We start from the raw sequence: 17,798 nt of genomic DNA on the forward strand, positions 1-17,798 counted from the left end.
TCTTGACGACACCGCCCAACATCCCACAGTGCCCAGCACAGCCACCCCACTGCCCCCGCACCCCGCCAGCAGCGAGTTGACCTGGCCTGAAGTGTTCATAGCACCAAGGCTGAGAATCCCTGTTGTACGTAAAGCCAAAGCTCATGGTGATAGAGAAGTAGCTCAGATTATCGCGTTTTCCCTCCTGAATGGTGTTCACTTGCTAGTCCCTTACCTATTTATCCCATTACAGGAAAACTGAAATCTCTTTCCATTTTTGAATGGAAAATGTGATATTTGACGTAAAATGTTGTCATTGTATTCTGTGTGCCAGTTTGAAAGGTTACCTTCTTTTTAAGATTTCAGTCCGTCCGCGCAAAGTCACTCTCATCCTCCTCTGTGTAAACCCTGTGGTAGAGGAAGCTGACAGGTTATCTTCTGTGCTTCCTTTCAGCATCAAAGGCAAAAAAACCATCTCAGTTTTCTGGGAAAATAACTGTGAAAGCAAAGGAAAAGAGTTATTCTAAACTTGAAATACCTTATCAAGCAGAGGTTTTAGATGGGTGAGTTTCTGTTTTAAATAAACTTTATAACTTTTTACTAATCAGTAAATTCTGTTTTCCTACTCTCTGAGTTTAGCAGTAGTAGTAGACAAATTCACATAAACTCCATGGGATGAGTATTAGAAAAACTTCAACCATAAAGGAGAAAAATCTTCTGTATTTTATTCATTTTTTTTTTTTTTACTTTTAGAAGAAAGAAGTAAATGGGATGATATGATTTGGGCTTAAATGAAGTCCTAATGATTCCATAATACAATAGAAAAGTGAATCTGTGATTTTTAAATCACTTGAAGCATTTCGTTTCTGTAATTATTTTTGTAACATGCACATGGCTATGGCTTGTTTATTAAAGTACATTGTCACTTGAAACAAAATCATTTTTATTCCTTTATAAACTCATTAAACACTTTTCTAAAATTATAGCTTTTTACAAACAGGTAATAATATGTGTAGTTCATTTTCTACTTTAACCAGTAATAGTTTCATATCCAGCTTATTAGGGACTTGTTTTAACAAAGCTGGTTGCAACTGAATGATAAACATGATTTTTTTTTTTTAAATAGCTTAAAACTTTTTTTTGTTAGTACATTCTTGATGGTCATTGTTTGGTTACATATAATGCAGTGGCAAATAGCTCTCTTTATTATACTATAATAAATTTTCTTTTAAATCATATGGTCAATCACTAAAATATTTATAGTCTTAATTCTCTAACAACAGTCCTTACTGCTAAACGTAAATTATTACTCACCGCTAAAGAACTTGCATTATCAATTAACATGTGAAAATAAAAATGATTTGTTTTTGTTTTTTTCAAATAGTTATTTGGGATTTGATCACGCTGCAACATTATTTCACATTCGAGACAGCCCTGCTGATCCTGTGGAAAGGCCAATTTACCTTACTAACACTTTCAGCTTTGCGATCCTCATTCATGATGTGTTGCTACCAGAAGAAGCCAAAACAATGTTTAAAGTATGTTTCTGAGCCCTCATTCTTTTGATTTTACCAGTCTACCAAGCAAATGGTACTGATATGTTTTTTTTTCTCTCCCATCATCTCCTAGGTTCACAACTTCAGCAAACCAGTCTTAATTCTTCCAAATGGATCAGGCTACATTTTTACTCTATTTTTTATGCCATCCACATCATCCATGCACATAGATAACAATATTTTACTTATTACCAATGCCTCTAAGTTTCACTTACCTGTGCGGGTATATACAGGTTTTTTAGATGTAAGTATGTTATCTACCTTTTAAAATTTAAACTCCCTCCACATCTTTGTTGTTTTCAGCTACTATTAAGTAGTTGTGTTGCAGACACTTAAATTTTGCTGTTTTCTGTACTTAACAAGTTGTTCTAATTCCTCCCTAGTCAGTGCTTCCAAGATGTTCACCCTCCCAGCAGCCATACCTTCTCATGACACAGTTGACTTCTCTAGCTACGCTTCTGTTTAGATCAGGTCCACTCCTCTTGATTTTGCTTTTAAATTGTTACAGTCATGGGCAAGCTAAAAACTAAGCAGAAGAAACATAATAAGCAAAAAAAAATTTTTTTTAATAACTACAGGGCAAATGAAAAGGGAACTATGTAGGAAGAGGTGACCAAAACTGAAAACCCAAGACTGAAGAGAAGAATCAGAAAGAAAGAGGCAATTTGGTAGAAAGACACAGATGGGACAGTCATCTAAATAACGGCAGGGAAGGAAAGAGAAGTCTTTCTAATACAGAAAATAAGCCAAGAGGGGAAAAAAAGTCCAAACAAAGCTGTCGTTAGGGTAATCCATGAAAGAAGTTTGGGAAAGAAAGAAAACTGATAGAAAGATGTAAAAGATGAAAAGAAAGCGAAAAGATAGAAGTGTGGTCCTCCAAAAACCTATCATCATTAAGAACTTTAGAATCAGAGGGACCTTTGGTATTGTACCACTGACACTCCTTCAGCATTTCTTCTGCTTAAATGATTACTGGCTTGTAGCTGCTTTCATGAACGTGTGAAGTTTGCTGAGACTGGGGACTTTTTGCCTAAATCTCCAGGGCTCCACTTAATCTCACCTCCATTATACAAAGTTCTTAATTATGTATTATGTATGTGTATATTTACATAAAATGTAGGAACCTTAGTGTACCTTAATATAGTTACTTTTTCTTCAAGTGTTACTGTTACATAAGTGTTACTTTACATCTAATCTAGTTCTTTTCTGTCTTTCCAGTACTTTGTATTACCCCCCAAAATAGAAGAACGTTTCATAGATTTTGGTATACTGAGTGCAACAGAAGCAAGTAATATTTTATTTGCCATTATAAACAGCAATCCAATTGAGGTAAGAAAAGAAAAATCTGTTGTTATTCTAAATCACATTTAGAGATTTTATGCGAGTGCTGCAATAATTGCTTCCATATCTTTCTCTTTTAAGTTGGCTATAAAAAGCTGGCATATTATAGGAGATGGTTTATCAATAGAACTCGTAGCTACTGAAAGAGGCAATAGAACTACAATCATTTCAAGCCTTCCAGAGTTTGAAAAATCCTCTCTATCAGACCAGTCATCAGTAAGTAAACTTTTCTGTTGTTTCCTTAAACTTAGATGTATGTCTAAATCTCACTAGAATACTTTTCCTCATGATATTATTTTTAATATTTATTTATTTATTTGATTGTGCTGGGTCTTAGTTGCAGCCTGTGAACTTTTAGTTGTGGCAAGTGGGATCTAGTTCCCTGACCAGGGATCAAACGCAGGCCCCCTACATTGGGAGCACAGAGTCTTAGAGATGACCAGGGAGGTCTGTCCTCAGAATATTATGAGATTCATAATAGCATCCGCTATTTGATGTGTAAAGGAGCTTAAGTAGGTAATCTACTTAAACTCACTCCTTTCATGATGAGAGCACTTGAGACTCAAAGAAGTTAAGATAAAACACAGGTACCATTTCAGGAGAAATTTCCACGGGTACTAAACTAACTCTGTTCATTGAATTCACTACGCAAAAGAAAGAGCCCTGCACATTAGTAGAAGTTGTTTTCAGTTCTACAGTAATATTTCTGATTGACTAGAAGAAAGTATCAGTGAGACAAACATCATTTGTTTGATCTCTATGTGGCTTTCCCCATACACTTTTACTCTGTCTTACGTACAGTTGATCATAAAAGTACATGAGACAAGAGCAAGTGAATGTATCAGTCTAGGACCCCACCACTGCTGAAAAGGGATCTCAGAGTTTAAACTGACTCAGAGCAGAGTTAGTAGAATCACCTGTGCGACCTGGAAGGAGCAGACTATAAGCTCCTCTGAAGGTTAGGATAGAACTTCTCATGGCAGTTTTACAGATGGAAAAGCAGATGTCCTTCTGCACAGAGATTGTTGACAAAGACCCTTCCGTGGAATGCCATAGGCCATAAAAACGGATTTAAACATTTTTTATGAGAAAGAGTCCCCAAAACAGGTTTTTTAGAGAATAATTTGGCATTGTATACCACTCTGGGGAATTCTTCCTCTGGAAGTCATTTAAAGAGCCAGAAGCTATGAAAAGGGAGATGCTTGTGATAGCAATATTAATAATTCCAAATAACCAGAAACAACCAAATGTATAAAGTTGTGATTTTATGATTGAATATTAAAGCAGATAAGCTGTAAGTAGGATTGTATGTAAAAAATTTGAAAAAGTATTTATGAAAAAGTGGGAAACAGTACTGGATAATGTGTATACTGGATAATGTGTGTTCTAATTGCAGATGTGTGGCGTTCAAGTTCCATAATCAGATATTGTGATGGATACATGGGTGTTGGATGTTTGCATTTTAATAATTTATAATGTTTTAAATTTGACTCATAAATAAAGTCTCCTTTTGAAACAAAAAAGAATATGCCCATGACAAGTAATATTTGTCACTCCAGCCGAGGTTTTATTTTTGATACAAATACAATGCTGAAAAAGGATAATAATGAGACCAGCTATTTGTTCATTTCAACAATGAAGTTAAAGTAAAATTGTATGTAGATCTAATCCGAGATGGTTGAATTATACTGTTTTTCATAATACATTATAAATTAATAATCTTAGGACTCTGGATCATTTCCTCCTACTAAATAGCACATGTTAACACTTACTATTTAAATTTGAGAGGCCCACTCAGTAACATGAAACCTGCTGTAAACTTTGGGGTTTTAGAATTCACTTTTATGTAAAACTATGTAAATATAAGAGGTGGGCATGTACACACTGCTGTGTTTAAAGTGGATAGCCAGCCAAGGGCCTGATGAACGGCACAGGGGACCCTGCTCACTGTTCTGCGGCAGCTGGGGAGGCTGGCAGATGGGAGGCGAGTCTCGGGAGAATGGATACCTCTGTGTGTGTGGCCGAGTCCCTTCTCTGTGCACCTGAAACTCTCACAGCATTGCTGATGGGCTGTACCTGGTACAAGATAAAAAAACTATATAAATATAAAAGAACCAGGGGATAGAAAGAGGAGATCATTTGTATGAACCCTTCCTTACTTAAAATAGGAAGTTGTAGTGAGTTGCCAGCTTCAAAATAGCAACACCACAAAATGTGGATTTTTTTTTTTAAGTTTGTAATGCCTAAACTTTCAACTGTTGTCCAGCTATTTTCCAAAAAGCCACACCTAGGAACTAAATTAGCATCCTGTTCCTTATGAAACATACACTGTCAACAACTCTGTGCTCTTCAGACACATGCTCTGATTGGGGTGGTCAGAGTCAGGATGAAAACATTAGAATTGCATAAAACCAAAATAGAAATGGTTCTAAAGAGGGGAAAGTGGGTATGTTTGGTATACCCCCTTTTGTTATTTTGAGGTAAATGTAAATTCCAGGTAAAGTGTAACTACTACTAACTAAAGTACAACCTCACAAAATGAATTTCATGGTTTTTTGGAAGTTTCTCGATTGAAAAGATTAAGCACCAGAAATATCAGCAAGTAGCTTGAGAAAACAAGCAAGATCCACATTCTGCATTCTGCTTTCTTTCAAAATTGCTTTGCTTAACTTTTCTTTCTTTCCTTGATTTTTTGATGTTTTCGTGTGACCCAGTCTCAGTTGATCTGAAGACATGGGTATTAACACGACAAAACTGAATTCAGAACTGGAAGCAGAACCAACTTTGTATGTATTTGTGCCCTGACGTGGCTTCTGAAGGGTTAGGGGAAGGCTGTGTCCATCTGCTGTAGCCTGCACCCGCTTTGACCATGCAGGTTGGGGGATGAGGCACACCCTTCCCCAACTTAGCAGCTGATAATTCAGCTCTTCCTTGGGGAACCAGTTTTCTCAGTAGCTCATGGAATAAGTTTAATAGATAAACATCCAGAGATGGGCATTATTTATTTTGAGACATTTGTACGTGATGATGTGTTAATTCTATGTTAGCTTGTTAGGATTTTGAAGTCCTAACCAATATGAGTTAACACTGATTTAAAACTGAAGGATTTTTGTACCTTTCTTTTCCATTTTAATAGAAAACTTCAATTAGCAAGGCTAATGAAGGATGTCATTTCTACTCCATACAGGTAATACTAGCTTCAGGATATTTTGCAGTGTTCAGAGTCAAACTTACCGCAAAAAAACTGGAAGGAATTCATGATGGGGCTATACAGATCACGACAGACTATGAGGTAAGGACTTTATTTATGGGGATTCAGGTCAGTGGAGTCTTTCTGAAAAATTCAGACCTTTTTTGGTTTTTATAGAAACAGAGAACTAAGTTTGTTCAAAAAGTTACAGCTTACCACTTTGATACTTTTAAAAACTTAAGCTTCTGAGAATAGTTTACAGAATAATGGTTTACATTAGCTCATAGTTTTCTGATAAAACCTGAATCTCTTGACTAAAAGCAACTTCAGAAAAATACACTTGGCACTTTTAGATTTGCTGTTAGAATGGTTCACAAATGCCTGTAGCATTACATGGACCCTGGCTGAAATTCTTGAGATTAGATCTCTCTCTTTCCACAGTCACCAATATCCTCCTGTGTAACATTGCCAAAAAGGAAGATACAATCAGGAAATCACATCTTAATTTGAGTTCTCACAATTATGTTTACATGAGTCATTCTAAGTCAGGAACCAAATGAAAATCAGTGAACTTTTAAAAGACTTTTTATGGGGTTGACATGTTGCATTCAGTGAGATTTTGAAGGGATGTGTTTCTGCCACATGTAAATATTTTGATGTGTTCTTTTAAAGCTCTTGGAAAGTTGAGCACTGCTGAAGTCAGCAAGCCACCTTTGTTCTCCTACCTCTTTTCAGCTCATACAACCCCTGCCGCCCTGAAAGTAAAGTCATTCAGAATAAACAGAATTGGTCTTTTAGTAATAAATGATCTGTTGGGAGTATGTCAAATTAATTATCTCCAAAAGTGAGGAATCCACATTTATCACTTTTGATAGAAATAAGTACATTTCCTTAGCAAAGTATCCTTGTGAGTTGCAAATAGAGTGTGAGTTGAGATTTAAAACCTGGAATATTCAGCTCATTTTTAAAAAAATCAGGTTGACATTAATGTATTGCTATGTACAAAAAGTAGAGAGCTATGTATCTTTTAAAAATGCTGGGTTTTTCATGCTTTGTTTTAAGAGTATAGTTGGAGTTTCCTTTTTAAATTAATAATCTGCAAAATTACCTAATTATGAAAAATCTGTTCTTCATTACTTCCCCATTGTTTAGTCTTGTTTACCTTGTTTTCAGTGAACCACTGAGAAGTACATGGAAATGTATTTCAGTGCATTTTGTGCAGTACATGGATAGATTAAACAGTATCCATGGGTGATTTTAATTTTGCTTGCCAGTTGTTTAATGCTCATGTAAGTCCCAAGATTGGTTGTTTTAAATCTCCTAAAATAGTGCAACAACCGTCAGGTCGGTCTAGGACTTGGACTCTTATTTCTCTGTGGTTTGCTTCTTCCCTCCACAGATCCTAACAATTCCCGTGAAGGCTGTGATCGCAGTGGGTTCTCTGACTTGCTTCCCAAAGCACATGGTTCTTCCACCTTCCTTTCCAGTAAGACAGTTTGTAGACTTCTTGCTAATTTTCTTTCTACTACTTTTTACTCTAGTTAGACTGTATGTAATAAGTATTAGACTTAACCTCACCGTCATTCCCTGATAGCTCAATTGGTAAAGAATCCTCCTGCAAATGCAGGAGACCCCGGTTCAATCCTGAGTCAGGAAGATCCACTGCAGAAGGGATAGGGTACGCACTCCAGTATTCTTGGGCTTTCCTTGTGGCTCAGCTGGTAAGAATCCACCTCCAGTGCGGGAGACCTGGATTCAATCCCTGGGTTGGGAAGATCCCCTGGAGAAGGGAAAGGCTACCCACTCCAGTATTCTGACCTGGGGAATTCCATGGACTATAGTCCATGGGGTCACAAAGAGTTAGATACGACCAAGCGACTTTCACTTTCACTTTTCACCATCATTGAACTCTTTTTGCTGTGCATTCTGTTAATTTCTTTGTCATTTAATAACAAATTTTCGACCAGTGGGTCTGATCATTTTAGGTGCTCAGGCTCCTGTGTCCATGGGATTCTCCAGGCAAGAATACTGGAGTGGGTTGCCATTTCCTACTCCAATGAATCTTCCCAACCCAGGGATCAGTCTCTTGCATCTCCTTTATTGGCAAGCAGATTATTTACCACTAGTGCCACCTGGGAAGCCCTGATCATTTTAGACTTCTTTAAAAGTCTAGGAATCAGGTTATAAGATTCTGGTTCTATATTCAACAACAAAAAAAGGAAAAGGTTATAATATGATTCTTATTGATGATTATTTCAGTCATATAATTCTTTTTTTTTTCTTAATCTGGCACCCTGGGACTTCCTTGACAGTCCAATGGTTAAGACTCAGCACTCCCAATGCAGGGGCATGCGTTTGATCCCTGTTGAGGGAACATGATGTGCTCCATGACAGAAAAATAAATCTCTTTATAAAAAAATGAAAAATAAAATTGGTACCCTATCACAGGAAGAGACATACAGCTGATAAGCACCGTCATTGGTAATGTAATGATTTAATCTGTATGCTTCATTTTAATACAATGCCAGATAACCTATGTTTTTAAAAGAGGACTAATTTCTCTTTGGCACAAAGAGTTTTGTTTTTGTTTTTTAGAAAGAAAATACTTTTTCTGAGAAAAATAAGTCTGATTTTTTTCGTTTCTTGTTTAGCTTTGGATTTTTAGAATTCAGTGGTTTCATAATTATCTCATCCTGAATTTGGAAACTTTTAAGGTAGCCTGGCCTTGGTATAAACAAACCTTTCTTAACAAACTGATAGTAACTGTTTTCTTTATTCAAAGCTAGTTCTGTACCTTTGTTATGTGAACACTTTAATTCATTTTTACAGGATTGCAGAGATTTGTCCTGCTAATTTCTCTGTAACAGGCCTTAAAAACAACAACGAAATACATATATTTGGAGGAGGGGCTCTGATTACAGATCTAAAGCTTATCAACTTCTGAACAGTCTGAATGTCCTTTGAGCTTTGGTCTTCTGTAAATATGTCTGTCAGTTCTGAAGAAAATACAACCATTTACAAATGAATTTGTTTGTTTTCTTCCTTCAGGGGAAAATAGTTCATCAGAGTTTAAATATTATGAATTCCTTCTCACAGAAGGTAAAGATCCAACAGATACGATCTTTGTCAGAAGACGTGCGTTTTTACTACAAACGATTGCGGGGCAATAAGGAAGACTTGGAGCCAGGGAAAAAATCAAAGGTTTGAAAGCGTTGTATTTGCAGATTCCCATCTTTTTGTCCTTTGTTATTGTGAACTTCTGTGGATTGGGGATTCATGGTTCTCCTGTGCCCCTTTATAGATTGCAAACATTTACTTTGATCCTGGATTGCAGTGCGGGGATCATTGCTATGTCGGCTTGCCTTTTCTGTCCAAATGTAAGTCATCTTACTGTTCTCTCTCACCCTCACTCCCTTCCCAAGGTACTCCCATTAATGATAGGCTGCTGCTTCTAAAGCCCACCCCTGCATCTCAATGCTGTAGAAATCATTTGCGGGCCAGAGTACGTCATACCATTTGTCTCTGTGTTTTAGCTGAACCCAAAGTCCAGCCTGGCATAGCCATGCAGGAAGATGCCTGGGACACCGACTGGGATTTGCATCAAAGCCTGTTCAAGGGATGGATGGGAATAAAGGAAAACTCAGGTCACAGGTAAGTGGTTTTGCTGTATGTAAGTATTTGAGCTACCTTTACGGGTTTGAAACATGATTTTCTAAAGTTATCCCTATATTTGGTTATTTTACTTCTCTGTAGTGCAGAAAATGTGCCTAATCTTCAGAAAACCATCGTGAGGCGTCTTGAATGGCCATTGTGATTGTGTATTTCTCAGAAGGACACGCGCTCCCATTTTTGTGTCATTTCCAGTGCTCTAGATGGAAGGTCACAGAAACTCGGTGTAGGATGACTGCTGTGTTGTGCTTAGTAGCTCAGTCATGGTCAACTCCGCAACCCCATGGACGGTAGCCTGCCAGGGTCTTTTGTTCGTGGGGTTCTCTAAACAAGAATACTGGAGTGGGTAGCGATTCCCTTTGCCAGGGGATCTTCCAGACCCAGGACTGATCCTGGGTCTCCTGCATTGCAGGTGGATTCTTTACCATCTGAGCCACCGGGGAAGCCCAGCTTCCATATCAGACAGTCATTTGCGTAAGAAAGAATCTACCTGCCTCTGACCTGTGTTCAAGGCACTTTAGAAGTTGAAGCTCACCATAGGAGGAGTGTCTCTGCTCCTGGTGAAAAGAACTGCCTCCTCCCTTTCCAGTGCTGAGCCTGTTAGGGATGCACAGGGCATGATTCACAGGGCTCAGCCTTATATCCCTGGCAGGTGGAAAGTGTTCACATGGACAAATCAGCACCGTACCTGGATTCAGAAGCAATGGCACATTTATACGTGGCAGTTTAAAAATTTGACCTTCCTGTGTACTTCCAAAGAGAATTTGACTTGAAAACTGATGAACACTGTTCTTCTCCATTGGCTAATTTGAAATGTATTTGTCAGCGTCATCAAAATCTTCCAGTTTATTCTAATGTAGTATTTTCAAGCCGTGAACAGTCAAATCTGCAGGTTTCTGTATATCTGAACTACTTGCTGTGAAAAGTTTTCTTAAGGCAAAAAGAGAGGTAAATTTTACCTTTAAAATGGTTAAAATTAGTACAGAGACTTCTAATGAACTCACTAAGAGAACACTAATACAGACACTCTTTGGTTCTCCAGTTTCCATGGTAGACATTGTAATGTACAGGTTGCCTCTGTATTTTAACACCCAATTATGAATAAATGACTGGTAGTGCTGCCCCTGGCTCACCTGCCAAGGAACCTTTTCACCTCCCACCCACCGAAACCGCTGCCTTCCTCTCTGTGAGCCTAGCATTCCCCACTGAAGACCCAGACTTCCTGCCTGCCCTGAGCTACCAGGTCACAAGCTGCATAGTGGATGTGGTGTTCTTCCTGCTCCTGCCTCTGTGTTGCCTTGTCAACATGCATGTCACAGAAAATTCATTACCAGTCTTATAAAACTGGTACTCTCACCAATATTATGGTATCATAATTCACTGCTCTTGTGGTATCAAATAGGCTTCAGTGTTTAACCCCATCTGTAATATCGTTTCCATAGGAAATGTGTTCTGAGTTCTAAACAGCTGGTTTTAAGTAGGGAAATAGTCAAATGAGATCCTGAATATTGCTACATATATATGTCTACACAAAACCCTCGTATGTATTATCGCTTCAACTGACGTCTTCATTGCATATTAAGATTTTGTGTTTTTTTTCCTCAAGTGGGAAAGAAGCCGTACGTCAAGCAGTGCACCACCTTCTCATTAGTTCAACTACAATATTCACCTGCTGTTAACATCTAGATCTTTCCACTAAACACGCAGGATCCTTTAGGATCCCCATTACATCCTGTCATCTGTATATGCCTGGTTTGTCACTTACACATTCAGTACGAAAACAGGGCAGGTGATCAGTGATAGATAGTTTGCCCTCTGTGCCGAAATAGAGACCTCTTCATATGTGTCTGTGAAAACAGAGTAAAATGTTAGGAGCAGGTAAACCTGTGTTTATTCAAGGCCAGAATAAAATTTCTCAAGTACACAAGCCTAATAGAATTTCCTGTATTGAGTAAACTCAAGCATTTCCATTCAGTATAGTGACTTACAAATTGTGTTTTCTAGATTGAGTGCTATGTTTGAAGTAAATACAGACCTTCAGAAAAACATCCTGTCAAAAGTTTCTGCCGAACTCTCCTGGCCGTCCCTCCTCAGCTCCCCCCGGCTCGTGAGGTTCCCCCTCACTAATACAAACTGCTCTTCAGTAAGTATCCAGAGTGCCATGGGCCTTTGGAAGTGTGTCCTAATGTGATGAAGTATCTGCTCTTCCTTCTAACGGGGCAGATCTTTCACTTACCACCTCTTTATTTTGTTTAAGGAAGAAGAGATTATGTTAGAAAACCCTGCAGATGTTCCCATCTATATTCAGTTTATCCCCCTGGCTTTATATTCCAGCCCTTCCATCTTTGTAGATAAGTTAATATCAAGGTAAGCATTGCTTCAGATCATCAAAATGTTTCCATATAGACAGTGAATGATCATTTTACACATTTAAAACTTCGTTGTTGTTCAGTTGCTAAGTCGTTCTGACTCTTTGTGACCCCATGGACTACAGGCGTTACTATTGTCTATGAAGTAGAAATCTCAGGATGTTTTTAAATTAATGATTATACAGGATTGACTCCTTTATGGCCACAGCACTCTGGATTGTAGGTCTCCCATAGAAGGTGTTCTGGGGTCTTATGAGCATTTACCCCCAAATCTTTCGTCTGATAGAAAGTTGTAGGTGTTGTTCAGTCACTAAGTCGTGTCTGACTCTTTGCAACCCCATGAACGGCAGCACGCCAGGCTTCCCTGTCCTTCACTATCTACCAGAGTTTGTTCAAACTCATGTCCATTGAGTCGGTGATGCTATCCAGCCATCTCATCCTCCTTCTCCCCCTTCTCCTGCCCTCAATCTTTCCCAATATCAGGGTCTTTTTAGTGAGTTGGCTCTTTGCATCAGGTGACCAAAGTATTGGAGCTTTATTGCAGCTCTTAAATAGTAGATTTGCTTAGAGAAATCTTGCATCTATAATTGAAGTTGAGAGAAAGTTCTAGGGAGAGAAATAGATATTACATTAAGCATCTGGAAAAGCTTCCAGTTTAAGACAAGAAGAAATCATGTAGAACTCCTTCCTAAAACAGTGTAAAGAGGAAGCAGGTGGTGAAGAATAAACTAAGTTGTGGCTGCTTTTTTGAAGGCTATTGACCTGATAATAGTGATCTCAAAATCTGCTGAAAGGTAAACACAACCTTGGTAATTACTCTACAACCCCTTTAACTATGATGCTATTCACAAAGAAATATGTGTGTTTTTAAATTTCAGGTTTAATTTAAGTAAGGTGGCAAAGATTGATTTAAGAACACAAGAATTCCAAGTCTTCAGAAACAGTGTAAGTATTCGAACTTCATACGATTGCAAAGAAGTAATTTTATGATATGACCAATGCGATGTGGAAGAAAAACACTGACCATCCTTAAACTGCCTGAAAGGCAGGTTACTGAAGTTCAGAAGAGTCCAGTCATTCTTTCAGAGGCATAAAGCCCAGGAGGAGTGGATGGGATTTAGATCACCAGGAGTCATGCTGTGTAGAAGGTCCTATTTGTGGGCATTAAATGTTAAGCCCATAGTAATAGCTGCCAGAACCTCTGAGAGGATGCCTATGAAGTGTATAGACTAATACATGATTTCTTTTTATTAAGCCTCAAAATATTGAGCTTGGTCATTTAAATTTTTTATTTTGGAAACCTTCTAATAAAATTGTAAACTCCATGAAGGCCAGACCCATGGCTAGCTGTGTTCATACTTAGCACAGTACCACTTACAGTTTTCCCTCAACAGAATTTTTGAACTGCTGAGTGTATACACAAGCTGATTTGTTCTAGGAGCAGATAGTCTCTGTCATGCAGGCCAGACTGAACAGCCACTAACCCACTCGTGATTATGTAAGAACTTAAAACTTCTCTTGTGTCAGTCAGGGCATTCCCACTCGGCACCAATGCCACCTGCAAATCGGCCCAAGTCCCTTGGCCTCAGCGCCCTTCCTCCCGCCCAGCTCGTCTCGTCCAGCCTTAAACAGCCTGTCCACACAGCCCCGCTGGCTGTGAGCCCTCCACCAGTTCAGCTCTCTGGTTTTCCCTGACTCTTCACTTACACCCGTGTTAACTTTGGGTTTTGTTTGTCTTTTCATTTGTGGTGCCCTGTTTCCCAAATCTGGGGGTAGGCTCCTTGAGGGCTTGTCTTCTATTTATCTTAGTTTTTCTCACATTTATAAAACAAAAGGTGTTGAGTGAATACGAGTGAGAATCTAGTTAACCTCCCACAATCTGAATGACTTTGAGTGGAAACAGTCGTCTGCCCCTGCTCTCTCTTCTCGCTGTGGGCTCTTGCAGTACGCAGGTCCCAGTCTGTCAAGGAGCTGTGACTCGGCTGCTTCCCGTTTGGAACAAGGGAGGTCAGCTCCTGGCATCATCACGCCTGTGTACCTACTAGCTTGGTCACCTCGACCGAGTGTGTCAGCCTTTCCAAACTTCAGTTTCTCTTGCAATGCGAACTTAATAGTCTGGATGTTACAGGGTTTTAACAGATGAAACAAACCACAGGGAAGCCCTTAGATGAGTCGCTGGGCGCGTGGGAAGCCCCCGTGGGCTGCACGAGCCAGCCTGTGGCTCCCAGAACGAGGGCTTTCCGTGCTCCCTGCGCGCCTGGTGTGCGCCAGCGTCATGACAGCTGCGTTCACACGTGTGATTCCCCACAGCCGTGACAACAGCCTGGCTGTCAGTGACCTCCCTGGGAGAGAAGCGCTTCACATGCTTTGGTGGTGGGGGAGGAACGAAGCGCAGGGAGGGGAGGTGACCTGCCCGCGTTCACACCTGTGGTGGCTGTCAGGGCCAAGTCACGTGTAGTTCTCCCAGAGTCAGGGAGCCCTCGCCCAGGCTTACGTGACACATGGGCACTACTGGTTAGGAGTCACTAATCACTCTCCAACCACATGTTTTACAGTTTTTGAAGTATTTGTGTTCTTTCCCATAGTTTTATTGTTTTGATCTATAAAACATATATTAGCCAGACCTTTATGGAATACTTTTTATAGATCTATTTTTAAGTCAGTCTTATATAAGAAAGTTATTTTTCTAAGTAATTTTCAATGTTTTTTTTCTGCTGAGTAAGAGGTAGAACACTAGACTGAAATTTAGAGTCTCATATTCTAATCCATGCCATTCTCTTGGAATCATTTTTCTTTGTTTCCATCCATAAAAATACCATAAAATAATGCCATAAAAATAATAAGTTCAGGGTTATCCAAATATCTAGATATTATCCAGATATCTAGATGATAATACCTAGAAAGTTCAGTAACCACAAATTCCATTCACTCTGCTTTTATAAAGAGAGATATTTTCACATAAGAAGTAAATGACATAGTATTTGCCTTTCTTATCTTACCAAATCTTTGGTGGTACCTTTAAGATGTAGGTATTGTGAGAGGTAGGAATATGAATAAGAATGCCCTGGATCCCAGAAATTTACTCTAAAGAAGAAATTCTGGAGGAGGTCTTCGGGTCAGCTTCAAATAAATTCTCTAACAGTTCTCAACAGTGCTGTAAAACTGTGGATCTAAAATTATTTGATCTCAGGATTCCTTTACAATCTGAAAAATTATTTAGGATTTCTGCTTTATCTCAATTTTTAAAAATTATTAAGGACTGCAGAGAGGTTTTTTGTTTGTGTGGGTTATATCTGTCAATATTGACCATATTAGAAATGAAAACTGAGATCCTTAAAATAGTGATTTAATTCATTTAAAATAATGATAAGCCCATTCTGTTTGACAGATATAAAAATGAAAAAATAGACATATATTTTTTAAAATGGTTTTGCAATAAGAGCAGATTGTTTTACATTTTACAGAGCTGTTCAGTGGCTCTCAGACTTAATATACAGATAGATTCTCATGTCTGCTTCTGCATTCAGCCTCTTACGATATATTGTTTTGGTTGAAGTATATGATAAAGATCTGATCTGACCTGACCTGACACATTCATGTAGTTGCAGAAAGGATGTCTTAATTGCCTTTTTAGCTATTATAATACTATATACATCAATCATTTGGAAAATACTGGTTCACTAAGATATGCAGAGCTTCCAAATGTTGACACAATTCACTCTGCAGTATCCAAAAAATCACGTTTATCCCTGTAACCATGAATCTTATCAGGGAATTCTTTTAACTATTGGGAAGCTCTCAAATTCACAAGGCCAAAATTCTAGATTGTACTCAAAACAGTCGAATTTTACCATTGTCAACAAATGCTTCAGTTGCTTTCCCTAAAGGAACAGATGGACTTCATTTTTGTGAAAATGTCTACTAAATACTCCAGTCTGAGTAGTCATATATTGACTCTCAGTCATTTCTCAAATATAAATGGAGTCCCTTGAGGAAGGAGCTAATTCTGTTGGCATCTCAAACGATAGCTCTTCCAGACAGCACAGTCCAGCATGCTGCGGGGAGCACTTCAGGCATACTTCGTTCTATCACACAGTATTAAAAAGCCTCGTGCTCAAGGGTTGAGATTTAAGATTAATATTTATTACTACTTAATCAGTCACAGGTTTTGGTTTTGGTTTTTGTTAGCTGTAAGTGCCTGGCAGTGATGAAAAAACTGTGGCTACCAGGGAGGTTTGATAAGGCTACCTTTACCTTCTAGCTAAAGGGTCAGCAGTTTTACTTACCCACCATTGCTTTTGCTGGCCATTGGTGCCAATGTTAACATAGTGAAAAAGGCCAAGAACTTTGGTCTGTGTTGTGAAAGTAGTTTTGACACACCTAAAAAGACCTCTCAGATCCCCAAGGGTCTGTGAATCTCTCTTCAAGAACCACCACTATGAAAATTACTGAGTGATACCCCAGAGGTATCACAGAATCCTAAAGTATTTTCCATGTCATCAGAATTTAAGTTAGTTGTTTGTTGGGAATATAGGTATAGTTTATAACGTGTTTGCCAGTTACTCAGAACAGTTTATTTAAAGGAAACCTATTCACCAACCATTTGGGAACAGTCAGAACATTGTTGTCCTAGTAGACATTTACAGAGAAGAATTTTCGATGCAGGAAAAGAAGAGCTGCCTCAGAAGAGAGAGTTGAAAAGTAGTGTGCTTCACAGAGTTTATTAGCTATGAAATTATGTCCATTAAAAAAAAAGAAACTATGTCCATAGAATCATGCTGTTGAAATAGATTTGTGTATAGTAGAAAATCATAGAAAATTCACTCTCTTCCCACAGGTTAGCAGGTAGATAGAGTGCCATGGGGAGAAGGCAGTGGCACCCACTCCAGTGCTCTTGCCTGGAGACTCCCATGGACGGAGGAGCCTGGTGGGCTGCAGTCCATGGGGTCGCGAGGAGTCGGACACGACTGAGTGACTTCCCTTTCACTTTCATGCGTTGGAGAAGGAAATGGCAACCCACTCCAATGTTCATGCCTGGAGAATCCCAGGGACAGCGGAGCCTGGTGGGCTGCCGTCTTTGTGGTCGCACAGAGTCAGACACGACTAAAGCGACTCAGCAGCAGCAGCAGAGTGCCATGGACATTTATACCCAAGTACTACCAGCCCTTCCGCCCCCAAAAAAGTTTAATGTTACTGAAAATCAGAGCAGTATTAACTATGATTTTTTTAATAAAAAACAAATCTTTTTAACCTTACCTGTAACTGTCAAGAAGTCATATTTTGATTATTAAACTGAACTTATTATTTGAACTTTAAATCATCAAGTGTTTATGAAACAATAATAATGGGCTTAGCTTTCAAAATAAAATTGAAGGTAGATTGATATGAGTTGGCAATACCTTTATAAATAAAATGATGTGGCCTTAAGACTCTCCAGCCAGTACCCTTCTGAGGGGAGAGGCAGGAAGACCGTGGCTGAAAGGTGAGAGGACAGCACCAGCAGGACTTCGGGGTGCTGGGTGCTGGCGACACAGCTGTCTGCTCTGTGTTAAAAGGTTGAGATGCTCCTCCCTTAGGTGTGTGTCTTTCTCTGGTTTTTTATGTCATGTTTCAGAACCTTTAAAGTTAAAAGATCCATACACAAAAACAAGTGCTTAGTACAAACATGAAGACTCTGGTGACCTGCGGAATAAA

General features: G+C 38.9%; 1 protein-coding gene across 2 annotated transcripts in view; it reads left to right on the forward strand.

Moving 5' to 3' along the window:
- The window catches only part of TMEM131 (transmembrane protein 131), a 164,696-nt gene that overhangs the window by 121,391 nt on the left and 25,507 nt on the right, over positions 1 to 17,798 (forward strand). For both annotated transcript variants that reach the window (XM_043918669.1, XM_043918670.1), the window contains exons 13-25: positions 434 to 542; positions 1,364 to 1,517; positions 1,609 to 1,779; positions 2,754 to 2,864; positions 2,958 to 3,092; positions 6,064 to 6,168; positions 7,466 to 7,552; positions 9,115 to 9,267; positions 9,368 to 9,443; positions 9,600 to 9,717; positions 11,740 to 11,878; positions 11,993 to 12,102; positions 12,983 to 13,049. In XM_043918669.1, coding sequence (XP_043774604.1) covers positions 434 to 542; positions 1,364 to 1,517; positions 1,609 to 1,779; positions 2,754 to 2,864; positions 2,958 to 3,092; positions 6,064 to 6,168; positions 7,466 to 7,552; positions 9,115 to 9,267; positions 9,368 to 9,443; positions 9,600 to 9,717; positions 11,740 to 11,878; positions 11,993 to 12,102; positions 12,983 to 13,049 — 1,535 coding nt within the window. The remainder of the gene's footprint in view (positions 1 to 433; positions 543 to 1,363; positions 1,518 to 1,608; positions 1,780 to 2,753; positions 2,865 to 2,957; positions 3,093 to 6,063; positions 6,169 to 7,465; positions 7,553 to 9,114; positions 9,268 to 9,367; positions 9,444 to 9,599; positions 9,718 to 11,739; positions 11,879 to 11,992; positions 12,103 to 12,982; positions 13,050 to 17,798) is intronic.

Source organism: Cervus elaphus, chromosome 11, assembly GCF_910594005.1.
Source record: "Cervus elaphus chromosome 11, mCerEla1.1, whole genome shotgun sequence".
Lineage (NCBI taxonomy): Eukaryota > Metazoa > Chordata > Mammalia > Artiodactyla > Cervidae > Cervus > Cervus elaphus.